Source organism: Mauremys mutica, chromosome 8 (genome assembly GCF_020497125.1).
Source record: "Mauremys mutica isolate MM-2020 ecotype Southern chromosome 8, ASM2049712v1, whole genome shotgun sequence".
Taxonomy (NCBI): Eukaryota; Metazoa; Chordata; order Testudines; family Geoemydidae; genus Mauremys; species Mauremys mutica.
The window spans coordinates 35,162,867-35,179,293 of NC_059079.1; the positions used below are offsets into that span (position 1 = coordinate 35,162,867).

General features: G+C 42.7%; 1 protein-coding gene across 1 annotated transcript in view; it reads left to right on the top strand.

The window, feature by feature from the left end:
* The window catches only part of SLC44A3 (solute carrier family 44 member 3), a 79,336-nt gene that overhangs the window by 32,826 nt on the left and 30,083 nt on the right, over positions 1-16,427 (top strand). The window contains exons 10-12 of the mRNA XM_045026047.1: positions 2,395-2,560; positions 11,101-11,257; positions 14,793-14,876. Coding sequence (XP_044881982.1) covers positions 2,395-2,560; positions 11,101-11,257; positions 14,793-14,876 — 407 coding nt within the window. The remainder of the gene's footprint in view (positions 1-2,394; positions 2,561-11,100; positions 11,258-14,792; positions 14,877-16,427) is intronic.

Consider the following 16,427-nt stretch of genomic DNA (forward strand, 5'->3'; position numbering starts at 1 on the left):
TTTGTCTGTTTAATGTTCTAAAACCTAGTTTTGTCACAGCTATAACATATACTTTATTCTGTTTTGTTTCAATCGTACATATATATCCTTAATCTTTTCCAGCAATCTTTCTCTCCCTGCTCTTTTAGTAGAATCATAGAAGATTGGAGGGTTGGAAGAGACCTCAGGAGGTCATCTAGTCCAACCCCCTGCTCAAAGCAGGACTAACCCCAACTAAATCATCCCAGCCAGGGCTTTGTCAAGCCGGGCGTTAAAAACCTCTAAGGATGGAGATTCTACCACTTCCCTAGATAACCCATTCCAGTGTTTCACCACCCTCCTAGTGAAATGGATATTAGGAAAAACTAACCTACACCTCCCACACTGCAACTTGAGACCATTTCTCTTTGTTCTGTCATCTGCCACCACTGAGAACAGCCTAGCTGCATCCTCTTTGGAACCCCCCTTCAGGTAGTTGAAGGCTGCTATCAACCCCCAACCCCACCCCCCACACACTCTTCTCTTCTGCAGACTAAATAAGCCCAGTTCCCTTAGCCTCTCTTCATAAGTCATGTGCCCCAGCCCACTAATCATTTTCGTTGCTCTCTGCTGGACTCTCAATGTGTCCACATCCTTTCTGTGGTGGGGGGCCCAAAACTGGATGCAGTACTCCAGATGTGACTTCACCAGTGCCGAACAGACGGGAATAATCACTTCCCTCAATCTGCTGGCAGTGCTCCTACTAATGCAGCCCAATATGCCATTACCCTTCTTGGCAACAAGGGCACACTGTTGACTCATATCCAGCTTCTCATCCACTGTAATCCCCAGGTCCTTTTCTGCGGAACTGCTGCTTAGCCAGTCAGTCCCCAGCTGTAGCAGTGCATGGGATTCTTTCGTCCTAAGTACATGACTCTGCACTTGTCCTTGTTGAACTTCATCAGATTTCTTTTAGCCCAATCCTCCAATTTCTCTAGGTCACTCTAAGCCCTACCCCTACCCTCCAGCGTATCTACCTCTCCCCCCAGCTTAGTATTATCCACAAACTTGCTAAGGGTGCAATCCATCCCATCATCCAGATCATTAATGAAGATGTTGAACAAAACCGGCCCCAGGAGCACTCCACTTGATACTGGCAGCCAACTAGACCTCGAGCCTTTGATCACTACCCGTTGAGCCTGACGATCTAGCTAGCTTTCTATCCACCTTATAGTCCATTCATCCAATCTGTATTTTTTTAACTTGCTGGAAAGAATACTGTGGGAGACGGTATCAGAAGGTTTGCTAAAGTCAAGATATATCACGTCCACTGCTTTCCCCATATCCACAGAGCCAGTTAGCTCATCATAGAAGGCAATTAGGTTGGTCAGGCATGACTTGTCCTTGGTGAATCCATGTTGACTGTTCCTGATCACCTTCTTCTCTTCCAAGTGCTTCAAAATGGATTCCTTGAGGACCTGCTCCATGATTTTTCTAGGGATGGAAGTGAGGCTGACCGGTCTGTAGTTCCCCAGATTCTCCTCCTTCCCTTTTTTAAAGATGGGCACTATATTTGCGTTTTTCCAATCGTCCGGGATCTCCCCCAGTCACCACGAGTTTTCAAAGATAATAGCCAGTGGCTCTGCAATCACATCAGCCAACTCCCTCAGACCCCTTGGATGCATTAGATCCGGCCCCATGAACTTGTGCATGTCCAGCTTTTCTAAATAGTCCTTAACCTGTTCTTTCACCACTGAGGGCTGCTCACCTCCTCCCCATACTGTGCTGCCCAGTGCAGCAGTCTGGGAAGTCACCTTGTCTGGGAAGACCGAGGCAAAAAAAGCATTGAGTACTTCAGCTTTTTCCACATCATCTGTCACTAGGTTGCCTCTCCCATTCAGTAAGGGCCCCCCACTTTCCCTGACTACCTTCTTGTTCCTAACGTACCTGTAGAAACCCTTCTTGTTACCCTTCACGTCCCTTGCTAGCTGCAACTCTAATTGTGCTTTGTCTGCATAATAATGCTGTTGTCCTCATAAGTGAAAACTTAATTTTTAGACATTTCTGTAATTGACCTTAATCTGATTTCAGATTTTGATAACAAAGATTTTTTGTTTATTTCTCAAACATTCATTTTAGAGCAAATCCTGAAGTTGTAACCTGGTTTCTCCTAAATCCTTGCTCAAACAGTTCCTATTGACTTTACTGGCAACTGTAAAAATGACCTGATTTAAAACGGAGGCATTAGGCCCTATAAGAATATTTTTCTCAAAATTAGTTGTTTGCTTTAGTAAAGGTTTAATTCTATCAATAACAGCTAGATTCTATTTTATAACTTTACTGAAAAAAGTGAATACATGGGATATATGAGACATGTTTAAGTTCTGTTTTGTTTGCGGAGTTATGATTAATATTCTGATATCTTTGACTTCTCAGGTAGTGCACAAGTCATTTCAGGAGGACAAGTAGAATATAAAATTCTGTCTGGCATTCGCTACATGTGGTGGTACCATTTAGTCGGCCTTATCTGGACTAGTGAATTCATCTTGGCTTGTCAACAAATGACTATCGCTGGAGCAGTGGTTACTTGCTATTTCAACCGGTATGTGTAAAATTTACCTCCTTGTATGGTTAGTGTTTTCTTAGCATTGACTTTGTCTATTTTTAGGAAAACCACTATAAATGCCGTGGATTTATATTTAGGGTAGTATCTTGGGAGCTAAATTATTCTAAGAATGTGAGATAGGAAGTCAAGCAGCTCATTGCAAGGCTTCGAACGCTATTTCATGTGACATTAATTTGTATCAGCTCTCTTTAAATCCTAGAAAATTTTGAGCCAAATTAAGCCCTGGTGCAAGCAAAACCCAGATTAAATTTTAACCTTTTCTCAGTAAGTGTCGGTAGTTCTAAGTAAAAGTGTAACACATAGCCCCAGAGTAATTCTAAAGTAGTGTGACTTGATCGCCTTTCCGTCCCTCCCGCCAGGCTTTAGTCTGGTATGGCTGAATAAGCCTCTAAAGTTTACTGTAGAAAACAATTGAAAATCATGTCATGCCGTGCAAATATTTTTACTTGAAGTGTTTTACTTTGTGTTACCAAGATACCACCTTAGCTAGACGTGCAGGAATTGTAAAAATCTCATTTACTTCTTACTATTTATCCTGTTTTACGTTTTTCACTTCCTTCATATTGGATAGTGAAACAAGATGGGTTTCATGCAGTAAATCAGTGCTGTTTTTGTTTCAATTTCCAACACTGCAGAGGAATGTTTTGATCTTCTAGCCACAGTGCTGTTTCTCCTCTGCTCCATTCCATGCAAATATGGTAACATTTTCTGTTCTGTGAAAGTCTGAGACGTTGAAAAAATTCTTGTTCCACAGTGGAACAAAGAAAACGAATAAATGGATTTTTTTTTTCTTCAGAAAAGCTGTATGGCCAGTGGAGGGTGGGTATCCATGTGAGCTACAGTTTTGTAGCAGTTTGCTATGTGAAGAGTCTGAGAGCACAACAGCCCACCTGGCAGGCTGCCCCAGAGCTGGGGACCCGGGTTGTGTGGGAGCTGGGGTTCCCAGGGCATCCAGGCTCTGAGGCTGACAGGGAGCTATCAGGCAAGCTGTCAGGAAACCAGCCTGGTTCCTGTTGGAATTTCATCCAAATCGAAACAATCCCACAGAACGTTTTGATTTTGACAAGTCAGCACTTTTGGATAGAAAGTGTTCTTTTGGAAAACTCCTGATGAACTCTACTCTCCTCTCTTCCCGCAGGAAAACCAGCTTAGACCTTTTTTATAATCGGGATTTTTTTCCCAAAAATGTTCCACTGTTGGAACACTGGTTTCACTCCATTGGTGTTAGCAATGTTGGGAGCCCAAGAGTAGACAGGTTGCCGGCTGCCACCACCATTTTAAGCACTGTTTCTCTGTCCCTGCTCAAAGTAAGTCTAATCAACACAACATTTAAAACACTGTCAGAAGCGCCTCTACTCTCGGGCTTTCAACAGAGCTCAGGCTGAACTGGTGTTAGCCAGTGGACTTTTTTTAAAAAATATTCCTAGCGTAAATAGAATCTAAAATGCCCATTTTAAAGGGTTTGGGGAGAGGATCAGTATGCTGACATAGTCCTTTACCATTTCACCCACTATGTCAGGACTAGAGGTTCACACTTCATCTCCTTTCTCTGACTGAAGGATCAAGACAGGTAACTAGAGCCCTACAGAGCTGTATGTAGTTAACTAGCCCTTTGCGCCTGAGGCTACAGCATGGCATCCATTCAGTGCGCCGTTATTGAAATCTGAATTTCTCAATCTTAAACAATGAAGAGTTATACTAGAGCAGTGGTTCTCAACCAGCGGTATGCGTGTCCTGGGGGTACACAGAGGTCTTTCAGGGGGTACGTCAATTCATCTAGATATTTGTCTAGTTTTACCACAGGCTACATAAAAAGTACTAGCGAAGTCAGTGCAAACTAAAATTTCATGAAGACAATGACTTGTTTATACTGCTCTATATTCTATACACTGAAATGTAAGTAGAATATTTATATTCCAGTTGATTTATTTTATAATTATATGGTAAAAATGAGAAAGTAAGCAATTTTTCAGTAATAGTGTGCTGTGACACTTTTGTATTATGTCTGATTTTGTAAGCAAGTAGTTATTAAGTGAGGTGTAACTTGAAGGTATGCAAGACAAATAAGACTCCTGAAAGGGGTATAGTAATCTGGAAAGGATGAGAGCCACTGTACTAGAGGGCCAAATCCTGAGACTTTTTACTCCATTAATTTTGGGTAGCAATAGTCATTGAGAGTTTGCCTGAATAAGGCGCTAAAGATTTGGTCCAAACCACGTTGCGTCAGGAACTAGGGAGTTGGGGGGTGGGGGGGGGGGAATCTTTCCACATTTTACAGGGATGTCTGCTCCAGTGCTTTTTCTGATTTGATACACATAGTGAAGCTCACAGTCATTAAATTGCCATTATTTGTTGAGCATGGACAGTTTGTGAGTGTTCCATAAAGCACTGACTCAGATACTACAATGCTTCAAGGTGCACATGGAGTAGTTCGGGAGTCAGGCAGGTAAAGGTGATGTTAAGCTACTCTCTCGTACTGTGCACACACACATCTGATCTTTAGAGCCCAGCAAATCCGCAGCTATTCACTTTAGATCTGCAGATACCTACATCTGTGATTTTTGCGGATCGGATGTGGATACAAATTTTGTATCCACACAGGACTCTACTGATCTTAGGGCTGTTAAGCCAGTCCCCGGGGTAAAATATAGTGCAGCCTCTGAGCTCTTGTACTTTGCACTGGCTGCCAGCAACCTGAAGGACTATTCTGGAAGCTAGGGACCCCTAGGTCATGGAGACAACCTGGCCATGCCTCCTACAATCAGGGCTGGAAAGGTGGCATTGAAGCTGCTGTGCTGGCTCTCTACCCCCAGAGGATTAGGTAATTCTCGAGAGACCAGACCCACCAGCTTTCCAGCTACTTTCCACCACCATTGTGAGGTCCAGGATTGGGTTCTTGGAGTAGACAAGTTCTGTGCTACAAATTCCATTGAAATCTCTCTCCTTAAATGTACTTCATTTGCTTGGCAGCTGACACCCATTGTGTTGAGAGAGTTGTGCATGGGAAGGGAAATGCTATATATATATATTTTTAATGGTGGTGATCCCTCTTCCTCTCCCTCGATCTGTCAGTACAGATAAGCAGATAAATCAAATCAGTGAAGTAAGGGGGATAGAAAGGTGAAATAGCAATATTATTGATCTCATAGAGGGCAGTGGACTATCTTAGTTCTTATTGACAACAATGAATTTGTCACCAGGAATCTGCAATTTAATGTGTTCTGTGATGCAGCTTCATAAATGCTTGTCACAAGTGCTTTGTTTATGATACCCCATGGAGAGGTTTTCCTTCTAGCTAGTGAATGGCCACAGGAAATGGAACAGCCTTTCCCTGAGGAAACCTGCTTCCTCAGTACACACAACAATCCATTCGGCACTTCTCAGCCACTGTCCATAAGCGGAATTAAAAATGGTGAGGGCAGAGAGTTGTTTCAGCTGGATTAGCTTTACAGGTGACATCTGTTTGATCTGAAATAATAATACTGAAACTACACTTTGCTTTCTTTCATTTCAGATAAAAGATAAATTCCTAAGAGGCCTTATTAATTTAATAAAAGAAATAGTGGTTCATGTAACGGCTACTCTTTTATAACTTGCAAAAAGAGATTGCGCTCCTGACGGGGCCCCTTCCCCCTCCCCCCTTTTTTTGAGAGAGCTCTTCGTGGAAATCTTGTTAGCTTGGTTTGTTTTGTATAAGGATTTATTTCCATCATGTGTTGAGGAGTTAAGTGCATAGCTACTTCCTCCTCACTGTGATCAGATGTTCCCCCTGCCACTGATTTAAAGAAAAAGGTTTTGTGGACTTGACTAGTTACCCAAAATTATTTACTGAAGGCCCAATTCTACAAATGCTTAAGCATGTTGAATAGCTGTTCTCATGCAAGTAGTCCCATAGTACTCTTGTGAGTAACTTTACTCACCTGCTTTAGTGTTTGTAGGATCAGAGCCCTGAGCCTGCAAACACTTACATGTATTACTTCTGGGGGAATTCTGTGCCACTGCGCAGTGCAGAATTTTGCAGAAATTAACATGCATGCAGAATTTCCTTGCCCCCACAGAAATGGGCTGCAGTGCTGCTAGCTGCCACTAGGAGCCAGTGGACTTGGCAGAGCCCAGCTTGCAAATAGAAGACAGTGCTGGGGGGAGGGGGAAGGAGCTAGAGCAGGGGTCCCCAACCCCCGGGCCGCGGACCGGTACCAGTCCGCGGCCTGTTAGGAACCGGTCCCCGAACCGACCCCTACCACATCAAGCGGCCTGTCTCCGGCGGGGCCCCTGAGCCCCGCCCCGCTCAGAGCCGCGTGGGGAGGGGCGGGGCTGCGAGCTCCGGGCTGAGCTCAGCTGCCTCCGCTCGGCGTGGAGCTCCCAGCCCCGCCCCCTCACCACGCGGCTCTGAGCGGGACGGAGCTCAGGCCCCGCCGGGGACACGCTGCAGCTGTCGGGTGAGGCGCTGAGGCTCCGGGTAAGGAGGGAGCCGGGGGTAAGAGGCTGGGGCCAGGGGGGTTGGCTAAGGGGCAGGGAGTCCTGGGGACAGTCAGGGCACAGAGAGGGGGCGGAGGTTGGGGGGGCGGTCAGGGGGCAGGGAATGGGGGGGTTGGATTGTGGGTGTTCTGGGGGGGGTCTGTCAGGACTCAGAGGGGGGGAGATAGGGGTTGGGACAGTCAGGGGACAGGGAGCAGGGGTGGGGTCCCAGGGTGGTGGGGGTCTCTGGGGGATGGTGAGGGGACAAGGAGCAGGATGGGTCGGGGATTCTGAGGGGGGGCGGGCAGTCAGGGGGGCAGGAAGTGGGTGGGGGTTAGATAGGGGGCAGGGCTCCCACTAATTCTGCATTATGGTCAGTTGTATAATTATTTCATTATATATTACAATAATAATAGAAATAAAAGTACAAAAATAAATGTAATGCGCTTGAATCGTCCCAAAACCATCCCACAGGTCCGCGGAAATTTTTTTTTCTATGAAACCGGTCCCTGGTGCCAAAAAGGTTGGGGACCGCTGAGCTAGAGGGTTCTTGGCAGCTGCAGTTCCCAGCACGCCCTGAGGGAAGGAGACTGGTGTGCAGGAAACTCTGTGCAAGCCTGGAACCAAGCATCAGGCTGTTTCTCCCTCTGGGTCCCTGGGCTCTGGGGCCGGAGGGGGATGGGTGTCTGGGCTCGGGTGGCCCTGCGGTTGAGCTCTGGGGAGAAGGGGGTTTGGGTGTATTGGCGGGGGACGGGACCCAGAGGTGGGCTCTGGGGGTAAGAAGTTGTGGGTGTCTGGCCTCCCAGCTGGGCTCTGGGGGGCAGGAGGAAGAGGGAAGAGAAACAGGAACTGGGTTGTCAAAGTGGCTCTCATCCTTTCCTGCTTTGATCCATGATTAGAAGGAAGATCAATTTCCAACATGCCTGGAACCATAATGAAATCTCGTTAGAACATGACAATTCTCAGCTAGACCAAGGCGGTTTTCAACAGCCTCCAAATTTGTAGAGGTTTATGCAAACCAAACGTAACTTATTAATCAGTACTGTTAAAGTAGAGAAGGAAAATTTATACTTTATCTCTTCAGTAGCAAGTGAATTATTAAGAGTTGTAAACCTTGTCCTTCCTATATTTTCTAAACTTGGTTAATATTTTAACTTGCTGTTCTTTAATCTTTAATTTTCCCAGGTCTGAATGTAAGCTATCATGAATAGAAAAGAGCAGTAGTACAGGGGTGAAATTGTTAAAGTTTATCAATACATATGTATTTCTGACATATAAAAATGATGTTTTTAAGAAAGTCTATCAAAGTACTCACTCTACATAAAAAAATCACCATCCCTCAAGCTGTTCCCCTGGCCATAAGATCAAAACTGCTGCATACTAGCAACTGCTTTGCTGGTATTTCCTATTTAAAATAATGTGGTACATAGGCATATATAAATATGACTTTATTGCTGCAAAGTAGTTATTGCTATGAAAGGACTGCAGTGATATACTCAGGATTATTGGAGCACTGTGATACCTATCTTGACTTAGTTGTGTAAATCCCTGCTGTGGAGAAGATTTAATAAAAATGTGTTTGCAGACCTTCCTTTTCAAATCCCACCCAGCTGCTCTGTCTCTCACACACATACACACAAACCCTTTTTATGCTCTGTTTTTTTCTGTAAACTCTTCATTTTAAAAGCAATAAATGAATCCTTCAAAAGCTCCCTATGAAGAGTGAACATTTTAGTTATGATTTGGGGTCTGAGTCTTTCTTAATTCCATATTCAGTGTATTTTCGCTTGAGTAAATATTTCAGCATTGAGCCTATTATTTAGGGTTTGCTAATAAAAGGGTCTCCTTGCTTTTTTATGCTAATGTAACTAAAGTGAATAGTAATCAGTGTATTTGAAGACCCCAAAATGTTTTTTGAGGGATTTATTGTGCTGAGAAGACTGATTTCAGTCATTTATTTTATTTTATTTTTAGTTCATTTCCTGGTTTTGGAGAGTTAATAAGTATAAATTCTTGAGAGCTGTGTCATGCCATTTCTTGTATCTGATTCATATTAAAGTGATCTTTAAAATGCAAACAAAAAAAACCCCTTCATGTGGTATTCTGACATCACTTATAAGACAAAACATGAAGTTAATTTTCATGTGTATACTTAGATTTTAGAACATTTATGTTATTGCCTCAAAACATCACAGCTAAAATGCAGTAGAATAATGTTTTTTCAGTTATGAGTAGGCCAGATAATATTTTAAACACATTAGACCAAATTCTGCTCTCACTTGAAATAAACCTGAATATAAACGTGAACTAAACCTGTTGAAATAAACCTCTGGAGTTAAATCAGCAACATTGAGAGCAAAATTTGCCCCAATCATTACAGTGACATCAGAGAGTAAATCTTAGTTTTGCATGTAAGATCTTGCCAGACTGTTTATTTTAGTTTGACCACTGATTCAGAGCAAGTGGATCCAGTCCTGCAAACTGATCTCCTATTGTAATATCATCAATTAAGGAGTGCAGTGGGGCTAGAAAGATGACAGAAGCAAGATAGAGGCATTCAAAGGAAGTATAATTCTCATACATTGTTTGTTTACTTGGAACATTTCCCCTCCTGCCCCCACCAGTTTTCCTGTTGTGATGTCTGTTACTGAATGCATGAAAATAGTCATTGCCTGTGTACTTAATTAACCCAGTAAAAGATTTAAACTTGTTTTCCTTCATCTGGACTTAAGGCTTGATCCAGCTCCCAACTGGAGTCAATAAAAGTCTGGATTGGTCATAGAATCATAGATATATAGGGCTGGAAGGGACATTGAGAGGTCATCAAGTCCAGTCCCCTACGCTGAATCAGGACCAAGTAAACCTAGACTGTCCCTGACAGGTGTTTGTCCAACCCGTTCTTAAAAACCTACAATGATGGGGATTCCACAACCCCTTTGGGAGCCTATTCCAGATCTTGACCATCCTTATACACCGCTACCTCAATATAACACCACCTGATATAACAAGAATTTGGATATAACGTGGTAAAGCAGTGCTCCGGGGGAGGAGGGGCTGCACACTCTGGTGGATCAAAGCAAGTTCAATATAACACGGTTTCACCTATAACGCGGTAAGATTTTTTGGCTCCCAAGGACAGCGTTATATCGAGGTAGAGGTGTAATTAGAAAATTTTCCCTGATATCTAACCTAAATCTCCCTTGATGCAGATTAAGCCCATTACTTCTTGTGTTACTTTCAGTGGACATGGAGAACAATTGATCCCCATCTTCTTTATAACAGCTGTTAACATATTTGAAGACTCTTGTCTTCTTTTCTCAAGACTGAACATGCCCAGATTTTTAACATTTCCTCATAGGTCACATTTTCTAAACCTTTTGTAATTTTTCTTACTCTCCTCTGACTCTCTGGAATTTGTTCACATCTTTCCTGAAGCATGGCACTCAAAACTGAACACAGTTCTCCAGCTCAGGCCTCACCAGTGCTGAGGAGAGCAAGACAAATATCTCACGTGACTTTTATACAACACTTCTGTTAATACACCCCAGAATGATATTAGCTTTCTCCGCATCACATCGTTGACTCATATTCAATTGGTGATTCATGATAACTCCCAGATCCTTTTCAGCACTACTACAATGTAGCCAGTTATTCCCCATTTTGTATTTGTGCGTTTGATTTTTCCTTCCTAAGAGGTAGTACTTTTCACTTATCTTTATTGAATTTCATCTTGTTGATTTCAGAGCAATTTGCCAAGGTTGTTTTTGATTTCTGAGCCTGTCCTCCAACATGCTTTCAATCCCATCCACCTTGGTGTCATCTGCAAACTTTATACACATACCCTCTACTCCATTATCTAAGTCATTTAATGAAAATATTCAATAGCACTGGATTCAGGAGTGACCTCCATGGGATTCCACTAGATATGCACTCCCAGTAGTACTTCAGTTACAAGAAACTGAAACAATAAAATATATTAATTGTTTAAACAGCAGTAGAATTAGCTGTATTTTCTGTTTCTATAACATTTTAAAATACTGTTTGTTTTTCCCCCCTAGAAATAAGAGTAGCTTGCCACGACACCTGATCCTGTCTTCAATATCAGTTCTTTTTTGCTATCATCAAGGAACAGTTGTAAAAGGGTCGTTTTTAATCACAATAGTGAGAATTCCAAGAATTATTCTTATGTACCTTTATGATGCACTAAAAGAAAAGGTGGGTACATACTTGTGTAACACAATAGTACAGTGGTTAAGGGGTGAAGTTCAGGAAAGAAATGTACTGAAAAACTAACCTCTGTGTAAGAAATAGAAATGTGATCTGTAGTGTGTGTTGTTTTGATTTCGTCATGAAATAGTTTCTTCTCTGTATCTACTCCTTTCTGCCTCAGATCCGATTTTTTTAACTTCAAATAAGAAAATCAAAGGTGATTTATTTTTACTTTTTTAATGTAAAATCTTATATGAGGAGTAAGGAACAATTTAGAGTTGGCAGAAGGATTTTTTTAAAACTCTCACATCATCATTTTTTTAAAAATCCAGCTTACCAAGAATGGCTTATTTTCAGCATGAAAGCTCTCCTCTCTAGGTGATTTCATCTGCCTTGTGATGGGAGACTCAAGAGTACACCTCTACCCTGATATAACACGATCTGATATAACATGAATTCAGATATAACGCGGTAAAGCAGTGCCCTGGGCGGGGCGGGGCTGCTCACTCCGGCAGATCAAATCAAGTTCGACGTGGTTTCACCTATAACGCAGTAAGATTTTTTTGGCTCCTGAGGACAGCGTTATATCGAGGTAGAGGTGTGTATACAAAGAATAGCCCACATTCTTGTCCAGAATTTCAGCATATCTTTTAAAGCATAAAGAAGTATGGTTAAGTGTTTTTGTTGTTTGTCTTTTTAATTTTCATGCACCTCTGCATGTCTGTGCTTCTGCTGGAAACAGAAGTACCATAGTAACACAGGAATGCAAATTGTGGTTATTTCTGGAAATCTCATGGGAGCGGCTTGTTCTCATGAGATTTCAAGCTCTATTTCTTAATCCGCAGTTTGTAATAAATTAGTAGCAGTAGTGGGTCTGTGTGGCACTCCACTGACATCACTGGGGCTCCGTATGAGTGCAGGAATCCACTTGCAGGCACTCTATAAGTGCCTAAATAAGAGGGACTTGATGTTCAGAAGTGCTGAGCACTCAGAACATTCTCTGAAGTCAATAGGAGCTGTGGGTGCTCAGCACCTCTGAAAATCAAGTTACTCTTTTTAGGTGCTTAAACTTGGATGTAGTTGCTTAACTTTAGGCACCCATTTGTGGAAAATTTTGTTCTTAAACCTTGGGTGTTTGGTTCACTTAAACACCTTGAGGCTTGCCTTTTGCCAGTAGATATGACATGATGGATAAGAAGGGTTTTGTTACTAGGAAGAATATACGTTTTATTTTCCACTTGTGAAGGAGTTCATAAAACCACAAGCATACAAGACCATTCACTGGAGTCTGTGTAAAAGTCACAAATAATGCATAAGAACAAATGGGGATATTACAGATTAATGACAAGATTAAACTACCCAGAAACTTTATGGTCGTCTGCTTTTGTTGTACATCTGAAGCAGATGTGTTAGTTGCTGGAAATTCTGGATAAATGTTGAATGAGCTAATATTGTCTAGCAAAGAGGGTTTATTTGTATCCCTAGGTGTATCCTCCATGTCCTCTTCTTCTTTTCTACCTTTCATGGCCAGCATACAGCCTTCCAGCTGAGGAGGACTTGACAGGACTTCCTCTGAAGTTAGGCAATGCAGCTCCTAAACAGGCTGCAGGGCACCTGCTAACAATGGGCCAGACTGTTCCCCCGCAAATCCATGGAGGAAGACCCTCCATACAGTGATACCACTCTGTTCTGGCATGCCAGAGTACAATCCACCATATCCCTGCACCCTGCAGACTCCTTTCCACGAAGTACAGAGGCCAACAAGGTGGCAGTGGTTGGGGAGTGGGCAGACTGGAAGGGATGCAAATCATCCCTCCTGTGGTCTCACAGGACTTAACTAGACTGTTACCTTTTCCATAGATGTCCCTGTTCCCTCTGGAGACAGGGGATCCTTTGCTCCACTGCAGCCATGCTGTCTGGGAGAGGGGAGGGTACTGCTAGAGGCCAGAACATCTGCACAGGTGTCCCTGGAGTTTTGTGGGTTTGTAGAAGGACATCCAGGCATTTTCCACCAGGCAGCCCCTTCCCGTCCTCCTGACAGAATTGCCAAGAGGAATCGCAACCTGTCTCCTCCTCTGGGTTTTAATGTGGAAAGAGATGAATATTGTCCATTGTGAGGAAATTAGCATGCTGCTTTTATAATAAACACAGCTCTCCAGCAAGACATGGCAAAGTATTGCCGTTCATCTTGGCTCAGAGTATTATTCTTTGGTGACACTTAAAAAAAATAAATATTGAATGCTGGAAAATTTGCATGGATATTAAACTCCAAACTAAAAAATTCTCACCTTCACTGCTTCCATACAACTTCACAGCTATGCATGTGACCTGAAGATTTCACACAGCCATTCTAAGAGCTTTACTTTAAAAAACAAATGAACAAAAAAACACCTTTCTGAGCCCTGAAGATAGAGGAGAAAAAAGACTTTTGATCAAATATCACCACATGGAATTTGCTTTTAAATACCATCTGGGGAAAATGGCCATGCCACAATGGCACTCAAGATGTAGGATTTCATGATTATATTTTAAAATACTCTGTAGGATTAACAACTTTGGTTTTTGAGGTAATGTTAGATGTTTTCCCTGTTTTGTTTTATGTTTAATATAAAGTTAATATTCATCAAAGCCTTTGTAAGAACTTGAAACTGTATCCTGAAAGGAGTGATCTCCTTGAGAATTTAAGCCTCTCGTTTTTACCTTTCCTAATAAAATTAAAGTACTTCGTGGGTATGTCAACATAGCAGCCACTGGGAGTGTGCTTCCCAGCACAGATAGACAAGACATGTGCTAGCTCCACTTGAGATAGCATACTAAAAATAGCACTGTGGCATTGGGCAGCAGCTGACACTAGCCATTTGAGTACGTACCCAGGGGTTTAGACAGGTTTGTACTTTTGTGGGTAGCCTGAGCTACTGCTAGTGCCGCCATAGCCATGCTGCTATTTTTCACACACTAACTTAAGCAGAGCTAGCATGTCTGTCTGTTCATGCTAGGAAGCATGCTCCCAGCTGCTGTGTAGACATTTCCTGTGTGTGCATGCACACATTTGTATAAATCTCTCTATTCTTTTTATTTCTGTCAGGGTTCCAGTTATTTCAGACACTTGAAAAACAGCCCAAAAATAAAACTAACATTTGTATAAATTACAAAGAAAATAAATACTCTATATACAGTAAAAAAAAAATATTTAATTTGTAAATAGACTCTCTGTTGGTCATCGATCAGTACACTGACGGTTACTTATTTGCCTGCATGCTTTGTGCTACATGCAGCTGTTAGCAGACCAAAGCTGCTTACGTCAGTTATTTTCCTTCCAGAGTAAAATCTTCCATCCAAAGGAAAAAAAAGTTCAGCTCGTCAATCATTAATACTGTAGGATCTGAATTAAAATCATTTCCTGTAAGCAGGAAGGAAATCTCTGCTGTTTAAATGAATACTTTGTGAGAAGAACTGCAGTGTCCTGTTAAGCAAGTTGATGTAAAATGTCAGTTTTATATAAAATCTGTCCGCGCTAACTAGTTACTTCATTTCCTTGCAGGAGAGTGCATGTGCAAGATGCATGTTCAAATGCTGTTTCTGCTGCTTTTGGTGTCTAGAAAGGTGCCTAAGATACTTTAACCAGGTACAATACATTATATCGAGTGCATATCTAAAGTAATCTACAAGTAAAGTTATTCAGTACAGTGAAGGCTGTATATAAATGAATTGTACTCTGTCCTAGAGTTCATTTCAGACTGAGACTTTGTCCACATTGTGTCTAGCTATATTAGTTTAAATGTTATAAAATATTGTCTACAGTATGGGAGAACCCTGTCAAACACAGGCACAATCTTGGTGTGTAACATCAAGGAGATTAATGTAGACATGCCAGATGAGTGATAAGACTGTTTTAGACAGCTGCAGCGGCACAGGAGCCAGCAAACAGAGCTGTAAACAGGGGAGTTTCAGTGGGAGTTTGCAAGGGGAGTTTGCGGAGGAGACTAAGAGAGCTAGGCAGAGGAATAGATAGGCTAGTGGTGGTTTGGTTTCTGTTTCCTGGACTAACAGGTTTTAGGTGGGAAGTCTATGACCAATACAGAGGCAGCAGTGGAAGACACAATGAAGATGACTGGATGTGGAAGCTGCGGCATGTACATGATACTGGAGGGGGTACCTGATAAGAGTTTAATCTGCATGAAGTGCCGCCTGATAGAGCTGATGGTTGAGTTTAGATGGGGGTTTGAGCAGATGATGGAGCAAAGACATAAGGAGGCTGAAGGGAAAAGCTCAGACTTGCAGATGTAAGCAGGACCAAAGAACTCTGAGGGGAGACTGCTGGGTGAGGAAAGTGGATGGTGTAAGCATGTGACTAAGAGAACCAGGCAGGGGAAAAGACGGGCTAGTGAAGGAGAAATAGAGCTCAGGAACAGGTTTGCGGAGTTGGAAAATGAAAAAGGGGCACAGCAGGTGGTCGCTGAAGGTGAGAGGTCAAGGAAGAAGAGAAGAGCAACTAGTCCTATAGGAAGAGGGGAAGAGTCAATGGAAATAACACCAAATATTAGCTCCAGGAGATACGGGATGGGTTGCAGAGGACAATAGAAATCAAGAGGACTTGCAGCCAGAGGGAACAGGGGATAGACCGGAGAATCGCACCATCACCAGGAAAAGGCAGGTCTATGTGACTGGGGACTCCTTACTGAGAAAAATAGACAGGCCAGTAACTAGAGCTGATCCAGAGAACAGAAGGGTGTGCTCTCTGCTGGGTGCTAAGATACGGGATGTGGACCTGAGGTTGAAAAGGATCCTAATGGGAGCGGGAAAGAATCCACTGATTGTTCTTCATGTGGGAACAAATGATACGGCTAGATTCTTGCTGGAATGTATCAAGGGAGACTATACCCGGCTGGGGAAGACGCTTAAGGAGATCGAGGCTCAGGTGATCTTCAGTGGGATTCTTCCTGTTCCTAGAGAAGGGCAAAAAAGGTGTGACAAGATTATGGCGATCAACAGATGGCTCAGGCAGTGATGCTATAAGGAGGGCTTTGGGATGTATAGCCACTGGGAAGCATTCATGGACAGAGGACTGTTCTCTCGGGATGGACTTCACCTGAGTAAGGAGGGAAATAGATTTCTAGGATGGAGGCTGGCACAATTGATTAAGAGAGCTTTAAACTAGGAATTTGGGGGAGATGGT